The sequence below is a fragment of the Hyperolius riggenbachi genome, chromosome 1, assembly GCF_040937935.1.
Source record: "Hyperolius riggenbachi isolate aHypRig1 chromosome 1, aHypRig1.pri, whole genome shotgun sequence".
NCBI classification, from domain to species: Eukaryota; Metazoa; Chordata; class Amphibia; order Anura; family Hyperoliidae; genus Hyperolius; species Hyperolius riggenbachi.
The window spans coordinates 436,132,816-436,157,819 of NC_090646.1; the positions used below are offsets into that span (position 1 = coordinate 436,132,816).

The following is a 25,004-nucleotide window of genomic DNA, read 5'->3' on the forward strand; positions in this document are numbered from 1 at the left end:
TTAATAAAGAGACCTGCACATAATTTAAAATTAACCCCTTACCTCCCACTCTCTCCCATAAATGCCCAAATCAAACTTTTGCATTTTGAAAAAATTATAAAATAAAGTAAAAAAAAAAGACATAAATGCTTACCTTAGGGACTGAACTTTTTTTTACATATGTCAGGAGGGTATATTACTGTTATTTTTTTTTTTAATTATGGGCTTGTAAATAGTGACAGACGCAAAAATGAAAACCTGCACCTTTTATTTACAAATAAAATATTGGCGCCATACATTGTGCTAGCAAGATAATTTAAATGGTGTAATAATCAGGACAAATGGGCAAATAAAATACGTGGGTTTTAATTATGGAAACATGTATTATTTTAAAACTGTAATGGCTGAAAACTGAGAAATGATATTTTTAATTTTTTTTTCTTAATATTCCCATTAAAATGCGTTAGAAAAAAATAATTCTTAGCAAAAGGTACCACCCAAAGAAAGCCTAATTAGTGGCAGAAAAAACAAGATACAGATCATTTTGTTGTGATAAGTAGAGGTAATGTTATTGGCAAATGATTAGGAGGAGCGCTGAAATGTGAAAATTGCTCTGGTCCATAAGGTAAAAATACACTCAGGGCTTAAGTGGTTGGTTAAACTTCTAACCATGGGTCTTTCTTGAACTAACCCTTTTCAAAAGTGAAGAACTTATAAAACGCATATAACATCAGCAAACTGGAAACATAAATCATGCAGTCTGAAACTTATTAGGAACGAGACACAGGCATAACTTATAACAACAGATCTACTTGTAAAATTGCCTTTTTACACACTAGTGTAAGGATCTCCAACGTCTTATCCCTGCCAGATACTATTTAAGCAAGAGTCTTACGCGCGTATGTGTAGGGTGACCAGAGTTTCTCGTGAAGCATTGATGAAGATCCATTTTTGTAAGGTCAGGGCTTAATAAAAGCAACTACGTATGTGAAAAGTAATAGGCCCATTGCCTTTAGTTAGTGGGAATTTAAAGCTCTATAACATAAGTCAGCGGGTTGTGATCGGGGGCTGTAGATGAACCGCACAAATATATTTAATCCATAGGATATATAATCACCGGAGAATCATGCAGTTGTGGTCTGATCAACGAGGCTGCAGCGTGTGGTGGAGCATTGGTGAGGGATTCTGGGTGGGTGAAGGCTGGCCTTTGGTGTCGGTGTTTGACCTAGGTGAGGAGTTGTGGGAGGATGGAGACTGACCCTTATTTTTGCCAGTAATCTTAGGAGGCGATTCCTTCTCACAATGGTGGGGCTCCTGGGTTTCATCATGCTGAATGGGCGCCATCTTGGATGAGCCTGGGCCTCTGTAGCCCTCGTCACCGGCTTAAGATATTGCTGTATCTGCGCCGCCTGGCCCGGGTTACAATGTCCCTGGTCCTTCTTCTTGTTCTTTCCCTCCCTCAATAGATCGCTGAAAAATACCCACCGGCCTGGTACAACAGCTGCACGAAGGCTACTAGAGAAGCCCTGCAGCGAGTTGTTAAAGGGGAGCTGAAGAGAGAGGTATATGGAGGCTGCCATGTTTATTTCCTTTTAAGCAATACCAGTTGCCTGGCAGCCCTGCTGATCCTCTTCCTCTAATACTATTAGCCATAGCCCCTGAACAAGCATGCAGCAGATCAGGTGTTTCAGACTTTAAAGTCAGATCTGACAAGACTAGCTGCATGCTTGTTTCTGGTGTTATTCAGATACTACTGCAGAGAAATAGACCAGCAGGGCTGCCAGGCAACTGGTATTGATTAAAAGGAAATAAATATGGCAGCCTCCGTATACCTCTTACTTTAGTTCCCCTTTAAAACAGCAGAAGCCATTATTGGCACTGAACTACCATCACTGGAACTTTTGTATAATACTCGCAGCTTGAGAAGGGCCAAAAACATTATCAAGGACAACACTCACCCTGGAAATGCCCTGTTTGAGCTCCTTCCATCAGGTAAACGTTTTAGATCAATCCGCACACACACAAACAGACTGAAAGACAGCTTTTTCCCATCCGCCATAAACTTGATAAACTCTGAATCCTCTCTGAAATAATTAACACTGTGTACAAATTGTTTAAACATCTGTAATACCTGGCATACTTGTATAATTTCTTCTCTTCCTTGTTACTATCACTATGTTCCCTATATGCACCGTGGGGTTGTCATGAAAAGTAATTTCGTTGTGTTACACAATGACAATAAAGTGAATTGAATTGAATTGAATAAGAGGCTAATGGATGGGAGCACAAGCGGGAGCTCTTGCAGAGAGCGTCTTCACTCGTTCATGCACAAGCCACGCCCCGCAACTCCGATAATTTTTTTTTTTTTTTTTTAAATCGGTTTTTACTTCCGATTCTGATTTTTAATCGTTACTGCATGCTGCGATTTTTCCTCCGTTTTTCTGTTGATTGCATTCAGGGAAAATCGGAATTGCAAATCTGAATCACAAAACGGATTTGCAGTGTGCAGGGAGCCTTAATGCGGTAAAGTAATTTTTAACTGTAATTTTTAACTGCTGACTTGTTATCTGAAATTGACTGTCCAAGTGTGAACGGAAGCTAGACTCGCATCATACATAAAGAAGCTGCATACGCCTTCCTTCTGTGTAGGTCATGCTATAAATGCTGGGCTGTTACTTATGTAATCTGATATAAATGGGAAAACCTCATACTTGAGCAGAGCCAGTGACTACATGACTGGCTATTAGGTGGTATAACCTGGCCTTTTCAGACAGAGATGGTATTTACAAATTTTATTATTTTTCTCCAGTTTTCACACTAGTACCGTACATTCCAACCCATAAGTTAACCTTTATATCAAGAATTCTTGAAAAACTTGTTTTATCTGGAAGCTAGATAAAATGGTGTCCATGCAGTTAACTCTGCTGTATTTTACCTTTCAGGTTTGTACTTCAGTTACTGACATCCTCAAATGGATTGGACTGCATGTCTACAAGCTTAAATATAATTGAAACAAATCCTTTCAAGCACCTTATCCATCTTTCTTTAAAGCTTTTAGAAGGAAATGATACTGATGTAAAGAAATACCTTGCCAATTGCATCAAGAGCTTAAAGGTTAGACTGTTCACATTTGCATAAATCATTCATTAAAGTTTAACTAAAGCTAGGCAAAGAAACCAGCACATAGTGAAGTCACTGTTTTTAAATATTGAAAAGTCAGACTTTACATCTATTCTATCCATAGCAATAATGTATGGGCAGTTAGATGGTTATAAGTTCAGCTTTGCATGCAGGTTTAAAGCAAATTGTATGTAGCTTAGAATGGGTTCAAATAAATGCTCTTCCTGATTTTGATTGTAAGCAACTTGAAACTGGACCAGTTTGCATGCAAGCCAAAATTATTGGCATCTAACTAACCACCTTTAATAGCAACTTGTAGTAGTCCGTTTGCTCTTAAAGGAAACCTTAAAGTGAACCTTAACCCTGGGGAAAAAAAAAAAGTTTCACTTACCTGGGGCTTCCCCAAGCCCCCTGCAGCCTTCCTGTGCTCTCGCCGCTCCTCGAGTGTGCTGCAGTCGCCGCTGCAGCTTAGTTTGGTTTTCGGCCCCCGGCAAAGCGTACTCTTCTTCACCTTCCCGCCGTCAAGCGCGTACTGCGCATGACTCGCTTGACGGGAAGACAAAGAAGAGTACGCGTTGCTGGGGGCCGACTGTCGGCAGAAAACCAAACTAAGCTGCAGCGGGGACTGGAGCACACTCGAGGAGCGGTGAGGGCACAGGAAGGCTGCAGGGGGCTTCTTCTCCTTCTTCTTCTTCTTCTTCTTCTTCTCCTCCTCCTCCTCCTCCTCCTCCTCCTCCTCCTCCTCCTCCTCCTCCTCCGTTGAGGTTCACTTTAAGGTGAGATAGACAGACAATGCTGTGGTCCTTTTTTTTTTTTTCTTTCTTTTTCTACTTGAGAGTTAACATTTAGCTATGCAAGTGACAGATTCTCTCCAGTTGGGGCCCAGTTGGACTACAGCTTCCCTCACTGATATGGGATTACAGCCGTAAAACCATTTTTGGCAGAAAACGTGGCCTCTGATAAGGGAAAGATATACAAAATATTGACTTTTTTTTTTTTTTTTTTTTTAATTTTAGCTCCCTGAGAAACAGAAATACTGTTATTGAACGGAGACAAAACAATAAATCTACTATAAGTTTGAGAACTTAACCTAAAACTGTAGGAAATCTAAAAGTGATTTATGCATTTGTACGCACCTTAAAGCAAACCTGAAGCAATAATAAACGTATGAAATAATGAATTGTATGTGTAGTACAGCTAAGAAATAGAACATCAGTAGTAACATTCAGCGCTGCTTAATGTGTTGGCGCTTTATAAATACAATAAATAAATGGCAAAGAAACGAGTCTCATATTCCAGTACATGAAGCGTTAAAAACTTCATTTTTCATCTATGCAAAAGAGCTTCTCTGAGCTATTCAACCTACTAGGTTGATTACAGTCCTGTGTTCTGAAGCACCTAAACAGCCATAAAACGGTGAGAGACAGCTTGAGATAAGGTTTAACTGCAGGAAAGTTCAGTCATTATTTCTGCTTTGTTTTATAGCTTAAAAAGGAACTCAAGTGAAAATAATGTAATAAAAAAGTGCTTCATTTTTACAATAATTATGTATAAAGGATTTAGTCAGTGTTTGCCCATTGTAAAATCTTTTAAATCCCTGATTTACATTCTGACATTTATTACATGGTGACATTTTTACTGTTGGCAGGTGATGTAGCTGCTGCATGATTTTTTGGCAGTTGGAAACGGCTGTAAATAGCTATTTCCCACAATGCAACAAGGTTCACAGACAGGAAACTGCCAGGAGTACCACAGTACTCAGTTTCTTGTGGGAGGGGTTTCACCACAATATCAGCCATACAGCGCCCCCTGATGGTCTGTTTGTGAAAAGGAATAGATTTCTCATGTAAAAGGGGGCATCAGCTACTAATTGGGATAAAGTTCAATTCTTGGTCGGAGTTTCTCTTTAAGATAGTTTGGTTTCTAAACTGAAAATATGACAGACTGATGCAATATTATTAAGAATTAAAATAAAGCTACATAACTGAAAATAAAAATGACTTTTTTTTTTTCTACACTTTCTACTACCGTGTTTAATACGTCTTAATATGTCTATTTGTTGTTCATACTACACATACAATTCATTATATCATACATTTTGTTTGTTTGTTTTGTTTTGTTTGTTTGTTTTTTTTTGCTTCAGGTCTGCATTAAAGACTAAAATGCACACGATCTGAAGCTGTCCTTTTGATTTATTGCTTTTTAGCAAAGGACTACAATTATTGTAGAGTTAGTGTGTGTATCCCTTTAGGCTAGGTATGCCATATTGAACATGTGTACAGTTTACTGGACATATGATCCAGTCTCGTCCAATTAATTTGACATCTATTTGCATCAGTTTTGATTAGTAACCAGAACAGACAGAGAAGTCATTATTGCAAAAGCATTCTCCCCTCTCTGCAATGCGCTCTGAGCTGCAATGAGTCATCCCAGTTCTGCTCCAAATATGGGTAGTGGAAACGGTTACTGTACTGTTCAATGGTATCTGGAATCCAGTCCATTTTATGTCCAGAAAGATGTTGCTGATTGGGACTTACTCGTTTGTTTCACCGGAATGGATTAAACCGCTTCTTTTATAATGGACATGTGTGAAAGGTTCCCTGCAATAACGTGATCCTTTTTCATGTCTGTTAATCATGCTCTCTCCAGTCTGGAAAACTGTATGTTTTTTCTCCTCGTGTGTGAACTAGTCTTTATTAGAATGGTGGCATTTTCCTTCACTCCCTTTCCTAGGAGGGTTTTTATTTTCCTATGTATGTGTTGGTTACCTGAATAGCAACACTAAGGAAAATTTAAGTTTATGTCAATATTAACTTTATGTTAACACTTTTTTAGTTGGAAAACTCTGCCTTAAAAGGAAAATTGCAGAAGTCTGAAAGCGATCTTTCTCAAAAACTTTCTGTAACACAGCAGGTACGTAACTTTCTAAAGCTATCTTGATCAGTTACAGTAAATATCCTCTGGAGTCCAAGTGTGCATGCATTCCTTACCATCCATGAACGTGAAAATAAACACATACATGGGATTTTTCAGGGCTGTGGAGTCGGTCCAAAAATCCACCGACTCTGACTCCGACTCCTCAGTTTAGGATTCCACCGACTCCCACTCCTCAACTCCGACTCCTCTAATTTGCATATTACAATTTTGTTGATTAACAGTATGTAACGTGAAATTTGTCTCTTAACTGCCAACGCTTAGGAATTTTACAAGACAACTGAAGTGAGAAGGATATATAGACTACTATATTTATTCCCTTTAGACTAAAACTAGTCCTTGGTAAGAGTACTTGTAAAAAGTACAGCCCGGAACAAAGAACATCTATCAGGCCCTAGGCAATGTAACTGTGGGTACATGTAAGAGTGATGTGCAGGTACTCTGCAGGGGAATAAGGAGATTCTTCCTCTATTACACATTCTTCATGCACAATCTGAACAAGGTTTATGGGTGACAGACAACACCTCTCTGTTCAATGTGCACAACATTCTCAGTGGATTCTCTGCTGCTCTGTGGGGAGTGCATATGTAGAGTATAGTACTACTGTGTAACAAAGTAAACCTGAGACAGATGAAATTAAAGTTTTATACATACCTGGGGCTTCCTCCAGCCCCCTTCAGGCTAATCGGTCCCTCGCTGTCCTCCTTCACCACCTGGATCTTCTGCTATGAGATGGTACTTGAGCCAGTCTGGTGTAGTGTGCATGCACACACTCCGCCGCTGGGGGCGTACAACACCTGCGCAGCACTATTGCGCAGGTGCAGAATGCTCCTGGCCGTGGAAGCGGCACGTAGCCAGACTGCTCTGACTGGCTGAATTACCGGGACTCATAGTAGAAGTTCCAGGTGGTGAAGAAGGACAGCGAGGGACTGATTAGCCTGAAGGGGGTTGGAAGAAACCCCAGGTATGTGTAACACTCTTCTTTTCATCCGTCTCAGGTACCCTTTATTTCATGAGCAAAGGGAGTGCATACATTTGCATGAATCAGCATCAATGCAGAATTATTTCCATCTCATTGACCATCTCTATTAGTGACATGGCTACACATCAGGCTTTATTCTTACAGCATAGAAGTTATTTGGTATATATGAGATTCCTGTGTCATATATACAGTCACAATCAGATGTGTATATCTGACTTTAAAAATACGGGGACTACTTTATTGAAGCAGCACAAGTAACTAATTTTGATTGGTTTATTTAATTTTTGTGGACTGAGCACAGCTATTACTGTATATATACTGTATATATACATTATTTTTAATGACTATCTGAGAAATAGAACATTTTATCATATTTTCTATTTTAATTACAGTTACAAATTCATTCGGAGTCGGTGCATTTTTTTCCGACTCCAGGCACCCAAAATTGCTCCGACTCCGACTCCACAGCCCTGGATTTTATGATTGAAGTGTGCCATAGGTGACATGAGATAGATGTGTATGTACAGTGACAAGCATACAAATGCGTTAAGTCAGGTATGCAAGTGACAGTTTCTCTTTGGTCAGGACCCAGTCGGGCTATAGCATAAACCTGGACCCAAATTAAAAATACAAGATTTCATAAATAAAATCTTTTCTAAATTATAATAGCAGCCATTTTTCAGCTGCATGATGACAAATATAAAATATTTTACATTTTTTGGAGGAACCCCTTCCTTTCATATTGCCGGGACAGAATCCGGCAAACTGGCGGAGTAGATGGTGTCCGGCAAAGGAAGAATTGCTAATGGCTGCCATCTGTATAACCTTAGTTATGGAAAGAGAAGGGTGAAAAAAAAGCATGCACTGAAATGCTCATAGGCTTGAAGGCGTGTTTATTTATCTTTGTAGGTGTCAGAGTGGTGCAACTAAATATTTTGTATAAGAAAATGTTTGGTTTGGATCCGCTTTAAGATATAACTGTTCTCTGGCAAAGAACACCTTCAGAGTGCATAGTAGAGATAAAAAGGGCAATAGTTCATATACAGTATTTTGGCTTAGAACCTCTGACTATGAAAGACTAAATCGTTCAGTTTAAAAAAAATACAACATTAAACCTACTACAGAAAATAAAACTGTGGGAAGTATTTTTTTTTCTTTTTTTGGAATAGGAGGTGATGTCGTCAGTTTGTTTATACACAGGTACTTCCAATGAAAACTGTTTCACTGAAAGTGTGGAATATTAGTATTTTTTGAAGCAAAGGGTTCAAGGGAATCTGAAGTGAAAATTAACTTCTGATATAATGAATTGTATGTGTAGTATAGCTAAGAAATAGATCATTAGTAGCAAAGAACGGTCTCATATTGTTTCCAGTACAGGAAGAGTTAAACTTCATTTGTTATCTATGCTAAAGATATTTTCTGAGCTCTCAAACCCAACGTGGGTCAGAGACCGCCCTATTTTCTGAAGCACTTATACATCAAAGAAACAGTGAGAGGCAGCTTCAGATAAGAGTTTACTGCAGGGGAGTTCAAAGGGTCATTAGCTCTGCTATTTCATAGTTTAAAATACAGTGTGTGGTTTGTAATTACGAATATATAACAAAATGATGCAATGCTATAAAAAAAACTATATAACTAAAAATGAGACTCTTTACTTTATTAATGTTCTATTAGCTATCTGTACTACACACACAATTCATTATATAATTTATTTATTTTTTTTTCAATTTTATTATCGTTTGTGTCACTTTAAAAAAAGGGAAAATTAGTTACCTTGTCCAGAGGCTTTTTATGTCCTCCTACTTAAAGGGAACCTTAACTGTGGGCCCAAAAAAAATTTCACTTACCTGGGGCTTTCCCAAGCCTCCTGCAGCCGTCCTGTGCCCGTGCCGGTCCTTAGCTGCGGAGGGAGACCGGAGGGCACCGAAGTTTCATTTTCGGCCGACTGCCAGTCGTCCTCTGGCAAAGCGCCCCCCTTCTTCCGCATTTCCCGTCGTAAAGAGCCGTAAAGCGCGTCCGCATGACGTGCAGATGTTCTCTAACCAGTCGTACAAGCTTGGTATGGCTATCTGTCACCACTGTCGGAGGAGACTGTTTCTGCAACAAGCTGTCCTGTCGCTCATCCCACCTCCTCTGATTACCACGGACTACTTGGACAAAATAAAGTTCTGCATTTTGAGCTTACATGCTAAAAGCAATATTTGCATTTAACCAGGCTCGAATTGACCTTACAAGAGCCTATAGGCATATATGTCCTGGCATCTTAGACTTCGCCATCTATGAAGCTACCAACTCCTGCCGAACCCCACCGCATTTGACCTGGCTGGCCCAGCTGTCACTTCTCCCTTACTTCCTCTCCCCGATGTAGGTACAGCTACAGGTGCCCCTTAGTTTTAGGTAGCCAGAAAGATAGGCAGACGGAACCTGAATATTAAGTAGCTAGAGGTGTCCCAAAGTATTAGGTAGCTAGAGGAACCTCTAGCTACCTAATACTAAAGAGCCAGAGGTACCCCTGTAGGGAAATCTCATCAGTGGAATACAGAGAGCAGGGTGAGTAACATCTTTTACACTGTCATCAGGACTCTGTATAGGGAAGAGGGGAGAGAGGCACTAGGAGAGAGGTGGGAGCCGCCTTTCCATCATCAGGCGCCTGAAGGCACGTGCCTAATGGTAAATCCGGCCCTTCATATAACTGTAAGTAGTTAAATCATACCATGGAATGTTTGCAGTTATCTTTATCAGGTTAGCTTGCTAAAGTTGCACGCACACCTGTGAATAAAGTTGTGCGGTCCTTGGGTGGGCCTTTGCTGGGCCAGGCTGTATACAATGTATTCTGTTGCTATATATGGGGGGGGGACACAACGGAGCAGCCCGATGTCACATGGCAGGCAGGTGAGCAGTGTGCACAATGGAGCCAGATCAGTCAACTTTAAACGTGTGTGTACGGCGTTTTAGAGGGAAAAGTAAAGCATCTGCCCAGCATTATTTTGACAACAGAGATTGATTTGCCTTGCCTGCTACTCCACTTTAAACCCTTTATTTCTGTTCCTGTTGTAGTGGCTGGCTCTGCCTCTGTCACAGGAGACCAGGGTTCAAATATTTGCTCTTCCTGTTCAGTAAGCCAGCACCTATGCAGTAAGGAGACCTTGGGCAAGAGTCCCTAACACTGCTACTGCCTACTGAGTGTGCCTTAGAGGCTGCAGCTGTGTGTCTTGTCTTGATAACCATTCTGTTCAATACTCTAACAGCAAACCTGAACTGAAAATAATCTGACAACAAACCAATATGCATCCTGCATTCGCTGAAAATGACTGTTTTATTGTCTCAGTCGAATGGCACATTCTTTTAGACCTGAGACACACTACAGCTCTTTCACCCGCGATTGGTGCTTTCTAAGTATAGCTGGCAATTCCAAAAGCTATAGCTAATGAAAGCCCATCTCTGTGATTCCACAGGCACAATTGTGGTTTGCTGCAATCGCAGTGCCTCCAGCATTTTCAGAGCAATTTAATTCAGGAGTCAAAATCACATTCCCTGACTTTAGAAATTGCTCTGTTTTTTAATAGCAAAATTGCTCTTGAAACCCCCCCCCCCCCAAAAAATAAACCTTTTTGAGAGAAATTTCTAGCAGCTCCTGGCCCTTAAGCCCCCCATCTACACGGTACAATTTTCTATCAGATCGACCAGTGATTTGATAAGGAATTGCATCGTGTGTAGACGTCCAAATTGTTTCAGAACCATTTTGCGTTAAAGAGACTCCGTAACAAAAATGTTAGCAGTATTTCTCCTATCCTACAAGTTCCTAAGGCTGTTCCATTGTGCTCTGGCTTACTGCAGCACTTTCTACTTGCACAGTCTTTGTAATAAATCAACTTATCTTTCCCCTGTCGGACTCGTCTGCTGTGTCTGGAAGGCTGCCAACTCTTCAGTAATGTTAACAAGTTAACCCCTTCCACGCCCCTCCAGTGCTCCTGTGATGATTATTCCTCACAGACAATTGTCCCTGCTCTCACTGTCAGCTTGTCTGCTATCTGGCTGATAAACACAGACTGATAAACTGAACAAAGAATAGCTGGCTGATGAGGAAGCTGCCTGTCAGGCTGACACGAGTGCACACCCGAGACTACAGGCTCTAAAGACACAGCTTGTCATGCTTCATTGACACAGAGCTCTTTCAAAACTTGCACATAACCTCTGGAGACTGAATTCAATGTGTAACTCACTGAATTCTCTGTGTACTCACTGTGTATTAACTGAGTTAACTGCTCTGCTGATGTACTTCCTGTTTTGGTGGCCATCTTTTCTGTTTACAAAACAGTTTATAAAACAGTTTTTTTACCCTCTTTATTGCAGCGGAGAGCAGCAAAAATAATACAGAGGGGGTTAGGAGATGACCCCAAACAGGCAGGGATGTTTGTTTATACTTCATTTTGTGAATACAGATTCTCTTTAAGTACCCAAAATCGATCGCAAAATCGGTCGGAAATTATCTACCGGTATTAGATCCGTCGATATGACGGAAAATTGAACCGTGTAGGTGGGGCTTAACTGTCTGACAGCTACAATCTATTAACTATTTAACTTTATTCTTTGCACTCAGAAGCTGTTCTCTGCCAGAAAACCGCTGTATGGCTTTAATTAGTTATTAGTGATGGTCATGCTATAGTTATTGACTAGATCCCAACTAAAGAGAAACTGTAATTTGCATACCTGCACGTTTTACCCTTTCAGTGAGGGGGAAAAAAAAGGAATTCTGTGTAGTTACATGCAGAAATGGCACTGTAAATATGGGTTTATCTCATCATGTCACATGTTCTGAAAAACTGCCTGTACATACTTTGAAAATATTTGCAGTATATAATATTTGTCAGGATAACAATCCCCAGATAATCTAATCTGTAAACATGACTCTGTAAAGTTCATGCAATGAAAGCCAACCTTTATTTCAGAAAGTATCATTTTTTTTTTAAAGTGTATCAAGAAGTAGAACATTTGCTTCTTTGCACGGTTGTGGATCATTTCCTATGTTTGAGAAATATTTTTACTTCATTATCATTTGTGTGAAAACTGTTTTTATATATTCCTTAAATAGGCCTTAGCAGATAAATGCAAGGAGTTGGATAAGCTGAGAAATGAATGGACGTCTCAGACCTCTTTATTAATGAGCAAGCACACACAGGAAATTACTGCAGAGAGAGAGAAAGCCTTACAGGTTGGGATCTAATTGTTTTTTGTCATTTGTATTCACCTTTTTAGAAAGCACTTGAGAGTTAGAAATGCAAATAGTTTTCCAGCTTGGTATTGCCTTCATGCACCATCATGCTGTCATTAGCAGCTCGCTCCTTGTAGTGTGAAAATCAAAGTGTGTCAATAAAAGTTCACAAATGGACAATCGCACCTTGTGTTTGTTATGAAATTTCATCTTGATTATTATCTTGCATTTACTTTATTATTGCAACCTAATATTTTAAGTTAATAAAAACAAAATGTATTCAGATATAGTAGTGATCGGTATTTATGTGTATATAATTGCCACTAAAACTGTATAAAGCAGACCATACACTCAGAAATGGGTGCAGCATTTGGCTTTCTCAATCGACCAATCAAACAAATTCCATCCAAAATTGCTCAATTGGGTCAATCAGTGGTGGATCAGGTGCATGTCGCTAGATTCTGTACCAGATAAGAAGGTTCTCTTACCAGTCTGCAGTACGGCCAGATCTCTCTTGGTCCCCAGGCACCTCTGTAACATAATGCAGGGAATAGACTGTAGGGGCCTCTAATGGTCACAGCGCCCCTAGTGTCTGTCCCCTGCATTATACTACACAGGCGCTTGGGGACAGGAAATAAAGAGGAGCAGCTGGTAGAGACTGGGACCACAAGGGTGCAGTGGACGGGGGGGGGGGGGGGGGGGGAGTCTAAGACCATGGCAGGCACACTGATTTTTAAAGATGTCATGCTGAAATCAATTGCCTCCACACCCTGCAAACAGATTTTCAGTCAAGCAGATACATGCCTCAGATAATGTTTGGTGAGGCATGTATCTGCTGGCCATATAGACCAGTGTATGGCCACATTAAAGAGAAGGTTCAGGGACTACGAAAAAAAAATAAAAATCCTTATCCACTTACCTGGGGCTTCCTCCAGCCCGGGGCAGGCAGGAGGTGCCCTCGGCGCCACTCCGCAGGCTCCCGGTGGCTGACCCGACCTAGCCAGGTCGGGCCTCTTCTGCGCTCCATTGTGCGTTCCACGCCGGCGCGCTGACGTCATGGGACGTTCTCCGGGCTGTACTGCGCAGGCTCAGTAGTTGCTCAGTAGTTGCCTGCGCAGTACAGCCCGGAGGACGTCCGATGACGTCAGCGCGCCGGCGTGCAACGCACAATGGAGCGCAGAAGAGGCCCGGTCGGGTCGGCCACCGGAGACCACCGGGAGCCTGCGGAGCGGCGCCGAGGGCACCTCCTGCCTGCCACGGGCTGGAGGAAGCCCCAGGTAAGTGGATAAGGATTTTTTTTTTTTCATAGTCCCTGAACCTTCCCTTTAAGAAACATTAAGTAGCCTTTGTTTCATTCTAGCTTCAAACGCAATATCAGCTTCAATACGAACAGCAAAAGAAAGAGCTAGAGTCTTCTAGCAGCCGAACAATACAACATTTGGAAGGCAGAGTGTGTGAGTTGGAATTGACTAACAAAGACTTGACGGAGAGGAGGTACAAGTCAGAATCATGCATACGAGAGCTTAAAGGGAAACTTACTGCAATGGAAGAGGTATGTGACCTTCTGCAATATTAATGTATGGTTGGTACCTTTTTGCTTCTTATATCATTGCATTTAAAAAAAAAAGCTTTTAATCAAATATTCTTATCAAAAATGCTTATAATAAAAATGAAACTGCTCTTCTTTTAACTATGTCACACTGCAGTAGAATGTTTTATCTATTAAGACATTTTCTGTCTAGCACATTTTGAGTATTCAATGTAGCCCTGGCTGTAAATTGGCAGTCATGTTTGGGTCAGTTGATCCTTCTTCAGGCAGAGCAGCCTCCCCTCAGATTTGTAAATATCATAAAACTGATTCTACCTGGTCTCAAGTAGAGTTGATGATCTGATTCTGACATACTTGTTCTTTACTTCCATTCTGCATGTTTGGATATACAGTAGAGGCATGACCTTTTTTTTTTTTTTTTATTATTTGCCATATTTTTTCCTGCTGTTATTCCCAAAGATCACTATTACCAGTGTTTGTGCCGACTATTTTTGCTTCAGTCCTGCCTGGTTATCTGTATAATTACTGCTATCTCTGAGGAAATTCATTCACAGCAAAGTCAGCAATAGTTAGTGCTGAATTTGTCAGTGGACAATTTCGAGAACAGGATTTTTGAAATGGTGGCACACTACACTTGAGCACAATGAATTCGGGTTAAGAAAGCCTGAACCAAAATCAGAACAGTAAAGGCTCATACACACATCAGACCATAGTCTTTGGAAACTGAAAGATCACAGACCAATCTTACCACCCTTCCTGTAGTATAAGAGCCATACTCTACACAGTCTTTTCTATGGAGCTGAACTCCACATCAGAAAAAAATCTTTGCAAGATGCTGCACACACAGATGCTGTACAGACACAAAAGATCAGTATCTGCAAAAGATCTGTTCCTGCCAAAAATCCATTCCTGCAAATTGCAATGATAGTCTATGAGATCTGCAGATCATCATACACACATGATTTAACTGACATTCATCTGCAGATCAGATCCACCAGGATGGATTTTCAGATCTGCGGATGATTGCGTGTCACACGGCTGTCCCCAGTGCAGCGCTGCTGCTGATCGCAACGCTGCACATGTAAATACACGGCGGTTTCGCCGTGTAACAGTCTCCCGAGTGGCGATCACCAAGCGGGAGATGCGCGCGCAGCGTGCGCGCGATCTCCCGTAAACTGCTGCCCCAGGACTTTCCGCCAATTGGCGTTAGCTGGGGCTGCCGCCGCGGCCACGCCCAGTGGCGTGACGCGGGCGGCAAGCGGTTAATCATCATGACAGTCTTTTACTTTGGTAAAATGATTGCAAAAGGTGTTTTTTTAGATTTGTAAATCCAGTATGCCGTGGGGGCACATAAGACTGTTGCTGACAATGGGGCTTGGTACACCTATGTAGAATTTTTTTAGATATTCCATTAAAAGCAGGTATTTGTAGCTACAGTGGTCATTTACCACACTGTCAGCACTAAATTTATGATGTTAATTTAGATGGTCAAAAATTGCTTTTCTTTCAAAAACAGTTAGTGGCTTTCAAGTCATGAAGCATTAGCGGTGTATTATTTCTTTAAAAAAATGTTTCTTTTAAATTACAGAATTGATTAAATGTGCAGTTTTTTTTTCTTTATCCTGTTATTTGAACCGTAATTCTTTTATAGGAAAACTATAGAGTAAAACAAGAGGCGGCTTCTTTTCGTCGGGAAAATGCCACGTTGGACTCAGAATGCCATGAAAGAGAGAAACTTTTAAACCAATACAAGATGAGGACTGCTGTTTTAGAACAGGAAGTGAAGGATAAAGAGCAAGTGGTGATCCGAAGTACAGATGCTTGTGAAAGTGCCCAGGAACACAAGGTAAGGGTTGTGTTAGATGTTCCCCTATTGTAAAATAGTGCAAGTTTAATGTATAATATTCTTAGAGCCACTATCTTTGTTTTAGTAGCATCACACTCTTCACCTATGCCTAAGATGGTTTGACAGGAGTGTCTTCATGTTAATGCTGCTGAACAACCCGTTACCAGCACTCTGCAGTCACGTAACAAGCGGTGCAGGGAGAGACTACGTTTACTGACAGATTCAAGTTAAATTACACAGAAAGATTACTTTTGTGCGATAGATAAGATCAAGCAGCTGTTACTTTCGGGTGGGAGGAACTGATGGGGAGTGGATGTCATGTTAATGGTGGTGTAAAAACAGTTTCCAGGGCTCTGCAGTCACATGACAAGTGGTGCAGGGAGATAAGTTACCCTTACAGATGCAGGTTAAATTTACATTGAAAAAGTGAATTGTGTGAAAGATTAAAGTAAACTTCTGTTACTACCTGGACGACTCTCATGTATTTGTTGGCCTGCAGCTGGGCAACTGCATTTTACATAGTGGGACTGGAACGATAGTGGAAGCTCATACTATTGCCCTATTTCAATACAGAAGAATTGCTTTAACACAAAACCACGCTTCATGTAAATGGGACTTGAAGAAAACAGCTAGTCTTCCACTGTGCATTTCTACTGTGATAGTTTAGCAGTAGCCAGTTTCAGCTGTCCATTTTTTTAGTCTGCATGAGTGCTGCCTTATTTCTTATTGTAACAGTAATATGCACAGAACAGGCAACATTTGCAACTTATGTCTGCAATGTTATGGTTGACTTCAGCCTGTGGTCTAAAAGAAGTGTCAAACTCTTTACAACTAGTTCCTTTATATGAGGTTGGCTTAAATCCTTCTGTCCATCAGAAAGTTAATAGTGTAATGAAAACTACTTGACTAACCAGGCTGTAGTGCTCAACTGGAGTTCTGTATATTTAGTCTTCTGTCTTATTTGAAAAAGCACAACCTTTGTAAAATTGCTTCCAGGAATGCCGGACTGTGATTTAGAGTAGCCACCATTACCTGTGTTTGAGGACCTTTTATTTTTCAAAGGCTTTGTAGATATAGCAGGATGCCTCTGTGCCAGAACTACAGAAAACTATGCCCAGTGATTATGTAATTGTATACTGTGTTCTCTCTTGTCAACTGTGGTGTTTTGGTGTAAACAGAGCCCTCTAGCTTTAAAGCTGTCTAATACTGACAGTGCTTGTTTTATTTCTTGCCATTTACACACTGAAAGCTAAATTTATTACCAGGTAAATTACTAATTTCATAAGCCATCTTTTTTGCATTTGCAGCAATGAATCAATTTTATGTGCTTTTTTTTCCCCTTTTTGTTTAGAAAAAATTAGAAGAAACTCTGGAGCAAAAGCAGCTTCAAATTGGAAAGCTAGAAAACACTGTGAAATCTCTATCTGAAGAGCTTTTAAAAGTAATTATTACTTGTAACCTATTTTCTTATCCATGTTCTTAAACCAGTTGGTCTTCAAGTTAACAGCAGAATACAATTTGGTTTTAGGCTAATGAAATCATTAAAAAATTGCAAACTGATATGAAGAAACTTGTAGAGAAGATGAAACTAAAAAACGCTGTGACAATGCAGCAAGAAAAGCTCCTGGGAGAGAAGGAACAGCTCCTACAAAAAGAGCGGTTGGAACTAGCTAATGTGAAACACTCTTTAAAGATGAAGGAAGAGGAGGTAATGTTAAAAACACTATGTTTTGAAATTCTTTTTTTATTTACTGTATATATACTGCCAGCATCTTCTGTTGTGCTGTATGCAGCACAGACAAAAGTAGGGATCAGAAATACATTCATAGGTTGTGCATGGTGTAATGACACCCAGCATTACAGTGCACATTGCTTTGATACAATAAGTACCATAGAAATGGGAAACGCTTTGGGGAGGATCCTGGTCTTGGGGGTTGAGTCTTCCTGTGTAGCATGTCAAAAGGTTTACAAGCTTTTGTGGAAAACTCTTTTGCTAAAACTGCTTGCAGGAACACAAAGTGCCTGTTCTTTAGGAATACTATTGTGAACAGTTACAAGACTCCAGAAGTATTAGGATTCTTCAGGTGATGTGAGACTGGTGCAGTTGGATCGTAATTCAAGAAAAGTCCCAGTACTATCAATCAGATTATGAGCCTTCTGAGTATATGAACCATAAAGTAAATGTAAAGTGATATAAAAAAAAAAAAGTTGGATGTCTATGGACAGGTAAGGCTCTGGATCCTTTAGCGCCTTCCCTGTCCTCTCTTGTTCCCCTTGCTCCAGCACCATCGCCCCCTTTTCAATTGCTGCCTTGGGAGGCTTTGGAAACACTGTCCCTAAGTGCTTTCAAAGACTGTCGGCTCCGTAGTGTGCAAGCGCACTCATGCATGCGCAGTACGGAGCTGCACGCCTTTGGAAGCAGTAGCCACCCGCCATTGGAAACCATTTATCTAACTCTCTTGCTGCGTTAGGGCTTCATTTTTTTTCTTTTGTATTAATGTAGCACTGACCTCTTCAGTGCTTTTATACAGTACAGAGTCCCTCTCCCTCAGATGTGCTCACCATCTAGTATTTAGTCATATGTTCATTGTAGTCTAAGTTCAGTTTTCCATTTGAAGGCAGTTATCTGTATGTTTTTTGGATGTGGGTGGAAACCAAAGTCCCTAAAAACCCATGCAAACATGGACATACAAACTATATGCATGTAGTGTCCTGCCGCAGATCCTGACCAGGGACCCAGCACTATAAGGCGACAGTGCCACCCACTTTCCTGCCCCGTATTTGAAAAAATAAAACCTGTTCTGATAAGATCTTACACTTTTATAATAGAAGTTACCTCAATCACGTAGGGATCTCTATATTCTCCCTGAAGATCTTGACATTTAAAGAGGTGGGGAGAACTGGAGGTAGACCATTTTGCAAACAGAAAATTTTGACATGCCCCACATTTTTCTCCTTTAACCTCCCTGGCGGTAAGCCCGTGCTGAGCACGGGCTATGCCGCCGGGAGGCACCGCTCAGGCCCCGCTGGGCCGATTTGCATAATTTATTTTTTTTTTTGCTGCACGCAGCTAGCACTTTTCTAGCTGCGCGCAGTGCCAGATCGCCGCCGATCCGCCGCTATTCGTCGCGCCGCAGCCGCCCCCCCCCCCAGACCCCGTGCGCTGCCTGGCCAATCAGTGGCAGGCAGCGCTGTGGGGTGGATCGAAGTCCCCCTTGACGTCACGACGTCGGTGACGTCATCCCGCCCCGTCGCCATGGCGATGGAGGGAAGCCCTCCAGGAGATCCCGTTCTATGAACGGGATCTCCTGATCTCCGATCGCCTCCGGCTACATGAAAAAGATTTTTTTTTTTTTTTTTTTTTTTTTTTTTTTTAAACTGCATTTGCTGCCCCCTGGCGGATTTTTAGCAAAACGCCAGGAGGGTTAATACTCTTGGTGAACTATTGGGAATAGATGCCTTGGTGAATTGCTTGGGCTATGACCTGATCTTTCAAGTAAACACAGATATCTTCTTCAGGCATAATGTAAATAATTTGGTATTCCTTACAGGTTTTTTTTCTCTGTCTCTTGCTGCAGTATCTTATGCTACTGCAATAAATTGTGTGTGTGTGTGTGTGTGTGTGTGTGTGTGTGTGTGTGTGTGTGTGTGTGTGTGTGTGTGTGTGTGTGTGTGTGTGTGTAGTGGCTTGCAAAAGTATTCAGCCCCCTTGACGGTTTCCACATTTTGTCACATTACTGCCACAAACCTGAATCAATTTTATTGGAATTCCACGTGAAAGACCAATACAAAGTGGTGTACACGTGAGAAGTGGAAGGAAAATCATACAGGATTCCAAACATTTTTTGCAAATAAATAACTGCAAAGGGGGGTGTACGTAATTATTCTGCCCCCTTTGGTCTGAGTGCAGTCAGTTGCCTATAGACATTGCCTGATGAGTGCTAATGAGTAAATAGAGTTCACCTGTGTGTAATCTAATGTCAGTACAAATACAGCTGCTTTGTGATGCCCTAAGATGTTGTCTAAGAAAATATTGGGAGCAACAACACCATGAAGTCCAAAGAACGCACCAGACAGGTCAGGGATAAAGTTATTGAGAAATTTAAAGCAGGCTTAGGCTACAAAAAGATTTCCAAAGCCTTGAACATCCCATGGAGCACTGTTCAAGCGATCATACAGAAATGAAAGGAGTATGGCACAACTGTAAACCTACCAAGACAAGGACGTCCACCTAAACTCACAGGCCGAACAAAGAGAGCGCTGATTATAAATGCAGTCAAGAGGCCCATGGTGACTCTGGACAAGCTGCAGAGATCTACAGCTCGGGTGGGGGAATCTATCCATAGAACAACTATTACTCATGCACTGCAAAAAGTTGGCCTTTATGGAAGAGTGGCAAGAAGAAAGCCATTGTTAACAGAAAAGCATAAGAAGTCACATTTGCAGTTCGCCACAAGCTATGTGGGGGACACCGCAAACATGTGGAAGAAGGTGCTCTGGTCAGAAGAGACCAAAATGGAACTTTTGGTCCAAAATGCAAAACGCTATGTGTGGCGGAAAACTAACACTGCACATCACTCTGAACACACCATCCCCACTGTCAAATATGGTGGTGGCAGCATTATGCTGTGGGTCTGCTTCTCTTCAGCAGGGACAGGGAAGCTGGTCAGAGTTGATGGGAAGATGGATGGAGCCAAATACAGGGCAATCTTGGAAGAAAACCTTTTAGAATCTGCAAAAGACTTGAGAATGGGGCAGAGGTTCACCTTCCAGTAGGACAACGACCCTAAACATAAAGCCAGAACAACAATGGAATGGTTTAAAACAAAACATATCCATGTGTTAGAATGGCCCAGTCAAAGTCCAGATGTAAATCCAATCGAGAATCTGTGGCAAGATCTGAAAACTGCTGTTCACACACGCTGTCCCATCTAATCTGACTGAGCTGGAGCTGTTTTGCAAAGAAGAATGGGCAAGGATTTCAGTTTCTAGATGAACAAAGCTGGTAGAGACATGCCTTAAAAGACTGGCAGCTGTAATTGCAGCAAAAGGTGGTTCTACAAAGTATTGACTTTTAGGGGGCCGAATAATTGCGCACACCCCACTTTGCAGTTATTGATTTGTAAAAAATGTTTGGAATGATGTATGATTTTCTATCCACTTCTCACATGTACACCACTTTGTATTGGTCTTTCACGTGGAATTCCAATAAAATTAATGCATGTTTGTGGCAGTAATGTGACAAAATGTGGAAAACTTCAAGGGGGCCGATTACTTTTGCAACCCACTATATATATATATATATATATATATATATATATATATATATATATATATATATATATATATATATATATATATATATATATATATATATATATATATATATATATATATATAATGTGTGTGTATATATACTGTATTGTGCTTTGTATTGTTGTTCTGTTTTCTTAAGCAAATTCTTTTCCTAGACCTTGAAGTTGCAAGAACAGCTTGATGACACAACTGTGAAGTTGGAGGAAAGCAAGCAGCTGTTGAAGACTAATGAGAATGGCAAGTATTGCAAGGCTATTTATGGCATTATTTACTCTAATACTTGGCTACATTACCTTGTTCCTTTACTGTTATACCTGTCCTTTGCATTGTAAGAAAAATACCGGACCACCAGCACACTTGATACAATTTACACTTAAAGGGAACCTGAAGCGAGAGGTATATAGTCGCTCCCATAGTACTTTCCTTTTAAACAATTCCAGTATCCTGGTATTCCTTCTGATCTCATTGGCTGCAGTAGAGTCTGAATCACACACATGAAACAAGCATGCCACTAATCTTGTCAGAGTTTTTGTTTTCAGGAACCTCTGATCTGGATGGTCCAAAGGCTTCCCCGGCTTCCTACGCCCCTCCTGTGCTGTGCTGGCACCCTCTGAACATTCATAAATGAAGCTGAAGATTGATCTTGGCTGCCCTTCCCTCATGGCCGCACTGTGCATGTGCAAAGAATGGCCTGCCCTTATGCAGTAGCATGGAGCCATTTGTGCGTGGCTTATTTTCTATGTGCGCAAGTTGCTTTGTGCTGCTGTGCAGGTATGAGCTCACTGGCAGCTGCACAGTGCAGGCGCACTCATATGCGGAAGGAAGTAAGTGTGCAAAGTTGGAAGGTCAGCACAAAGAAACAGAGGGGTTGTGGAGGATCAGGGAATCCTCTGGAGCATCCAGAAGCTTCCCTCTACTGACTCATGTATGCAACTTATTTATTTTAATATTACAGGTTTACTTTGATGCACAAAAAGGCAGACTTTCTCTTTCAGGGCCCTGCATAGTCTTTTGTATAGCTCGTTACTGTAAGTACACAGTACTGTGAAGATGACCTTTTTATCTTGACCGTCACAATTCAGTGGGCCGCCTAACTGATCCTAAGAACAGGTTTAAAGAGGAACTCCAGTGAAAATAATGTAATAAAAAAGGGCTTCATTTTTACAATAATTAAGTATAAATGATTTAGTCAGTGTTTGCCCCTTAGAATATTAATCAGGGATTTAAAAGATTTTACGACATTTATCACATGGTGACATTTTTACTGTTGGCAGGTGATGTAGCTACTGCATGCTTTTTTGGCAGTTGGAAACCGCTGTAAACAGCTATTTCTCTCATCATCCTCCAGGACAGCTCACCTGAGATTATCATTGATCCCCTCCCCTATGGAAACACATGCAAATGTCAATTAATTAAACAAATTAGCTCCCACTACATAGCCAGTTACCTCCTGTGCTTCCCCAGTTCTTCATTGTTTCCAGCTCACCCATGGCTCACTGCAGTTTGTTTGTTGTTTTGACTATAGGGGAGCTTGTTTGCACCTATAGTGGAAAGATAGGATATATTTTCCTCATGTGGGGGCAGTTCCTGCTTGGTATGCGGAGCGGACAGAGAGTGTGATATGACAGGTGTTTTTCATTCACTCCCGGTCGATCTAACATGCTCTGGAGTGAGTGTGTTCTATCCTCCCTCATGGCTGCCCCTGATATGGTGTCCTCTGAACACATGTAAGCGGCTGACAGCTCCTCCGCATGGCTGCCTAGGGTCGGCAGACGGAAGCTCCGCCAGTCCAGGGCGTCTATTGGTGGTGCCAGCAGGAAGGGTTCCTTTGACCGTAGGGGCGGCGCTGAGCACACGAGGACGGCATTTTAAGCCGTTGAGCACATGTGGGGCACCAGAGGCTGTCAGAAGCAGATGGAGATGAAGCAGTCTGATTCCTCTACTGCGGACAGCGATAAGGTACAGGCTGCAGACCCTGAGTAAGCAAGCACTCAGCTACAGGTACCTCTTTATCTCCTGTCTCTCACTCAGATGTGTATTATGGTTGTGATGAACAGGATTTCTAAGCTGCACTGTGTTATGCAGCGTAGCTTTTAAAAGGAGGTTCCCTTTTAAACAGTAAGATCAGGAGCATCCCTCTCAGGGGGGATCCCAGGCGACCGTCTCAGCTGTCAGGCAGCAGGTCTCCTGGCGAAGCTCCACTCCACCTCGGTGGTTGCGGAAGTTCATCCACCTTCAAATGATTGCACTGATGCAAACTCATGGGGGCGTGCGTTCCATGGGAGCTCCCGGTGGAAGTCGCTACTCTGTAACTTCCGCTGGCTGTGCGGCGTCTATTCCAATAGACATACCGAGAGGCAGCAGCAGCTACTAGCAGCCCCAGGCTGACGCTGCTCCAGGATCTGCAGCTCCCTCTGCCATCATGGAGCTTTCCTCCTCTCAGGGTGTGAGCCCAGCCGCACAAGCCAGTACAAGCTAGAGCTACAGGCCTTCTATCCTGATAGATCTGAGTCTAGACTGGTGGGATTTGCTTTGCAGTACCCTATCTGAAACCTTGAGGTAATGCTTATACTTGTCAGGGGTAAAGCATGAAGGTGATAACCAGTTCAATGTTTGTCCAAATTTCAATGACCACTTTCTGGGAAGTATTTAATTTGTTAAAGAGCTTCCATTAGAGGTAATCCAGTCTAATCGGGCTGAGAGACCTCAGGTGTTTCATCATCCAATGGTTTCAGATTCCTCCTTGAGGGGAAACAGAGGCTGGGGGATGGGCACTCCCTATAGCTTTGCTAAAGGATTGCATGTAATGCATTTGGAACAAACAGTCAATTTTGAGATTGCTGGTTTGGGCTCCATCTGCGCTGCACAGTTTTTTTTTGTTTGGTTTTTTTTTGGTGCGCTGCAGTTTGATTCGATTTATTGGGTTGCATGGACCATAAATACATGATTAACTTCATTGGAAATGAGTATAAAGTACTTTACAAGATAATGTCTTTAAAGGGATACTGTAGGGGGGTCGGGGGAAAATGAGCTGAACTTACCCGGGGCTTCTAATGGTCCCCCGCAGACATCCTGTGTTGGCGCAGCCACTCACCGATGCTCCGGCCCCGCCTCCAGTTCACTTCTGGAATTTCTGACTTTAAAGTCAGAAAACCACTGCGCCTGCACGCCCGTGTCCTCGCTCCCGCTGATATCACCAGGAGCGTACTGCGCAGACACAAACCATACTGGGCCTGCGCTGTGCGCTCTTGATGACATCAGCGGGGTCGAGGACACGGCAACGCAGGCACAGTGGTTTTCAGACTTTAAAGTCTGAAATTCCAGAAGTGAACCGGAGGCGGGGCCGGAGCATCGGTGAGTGGCTGCGCCAACACAGGATGTCTGCGGGGGACCGTTAGAAGCCCCGGGTAACTTCAACTCATTTTCCCCTGACCCCCCTACAGTATCCCTTTAAATCTTTTCTAAAATGAGGTATCCCTTTGAGGATACAGGAACCTTTATAGCAGGTAAGTGGTTCCTCAATGGAAATTATTACTCAATGTATTTCAACTTTGACTACAGAGTTTCCTACTGAAGTACTGGTCACAGTACAAGGATTTATTAATCCTGTATTCCTGTGGATGGCAGGTCTGCCAGCTAGTTTGCTTTTCAGTTTTATACACATAATTAATCTGTTTGCAATGCTAATCGTATGCAATGATTATATGCATAGATTTTCTGACACGAGTGCATCTCAGATAAGATTAGGTGCAGTGATTATGCACATTGATTGCAATACTGCTTTTTCAGATACTTATATGCAAAGCTTATGCATAGGCATTTCAAATAGCAAGTTTGCTTTTCCGGAAAAGGGGCTGTAGCTAGTATGGTGATAAAGGCTTTGCCTCTGACGTTGGTAACTATGGTTTACACCTCAGCTCTTCCTGTTCAGAGAGCCTGCACCTATTGTATAAGTAGTTCTTAGGGCAAGACTCCCTAAGGTTGCTACTGCCTAATGAGCATGCCCTAATGGTTGCAGCTTGGATGCCTTGAATCTGGCTGGACAAAAGCGCATTAAAAGCGTTTA

At 41.8% G+C, this 25,004-nt stretch overlaps 1 protein-coding gene across 2 annotated transcripts in view; it reads left to right on the forward strand.

Moving 5' to 3' along the window:
* LOC137519047 (spindle assembly abnormal protein 6 homolog) overlaps positions 1-25,004 on the forward strand; it is a 103,261-nt gene that overhangs the window by 45,533 nt on the left and 32,724 nt on the right. The window contains exons 1-9 of one of the 2 annotated variants that reach the window (XM_068237679.1): positions 2,570-2,624; positions 2,922-3,093; positions 5,935-6,012; positions 12,108-12,227; positions 13,588-13,779; positions 15,428-15,622; positions 16,974-17,063; positions 17,151-17,330; positions 21,094-21,175. In XM_068237679.1, coding sequence (XP_068093780.1) covers positions 2,965-3,093; positions 5,935-6,012; positions 12,108-12,227; positions 13,588-13,779; positions 15,428-15,622; positions 16,974-17,063; positions 17,151-17,330; positions 21,094-21,175 — 1,066 coding nt within the window. In that variant the 5' untranslated portion in view covers positions 2,570-2,624; positions 2,922-2,964. Of the gene's footprint in view, positions 1-2,569; positions 2,625-2,921; positions 3,094-5,934; positions 6,013-12,107; positions 12,228-13,587; positions 13,780-15,427; positions 15,623-16,973; positions 17,064-17,150; positions 17,331-21,093; positions 21,176-25,004 lie in introns of those variants that run through there. The other variant, XM_068237669.1, reaches the window with a different exon arrangement.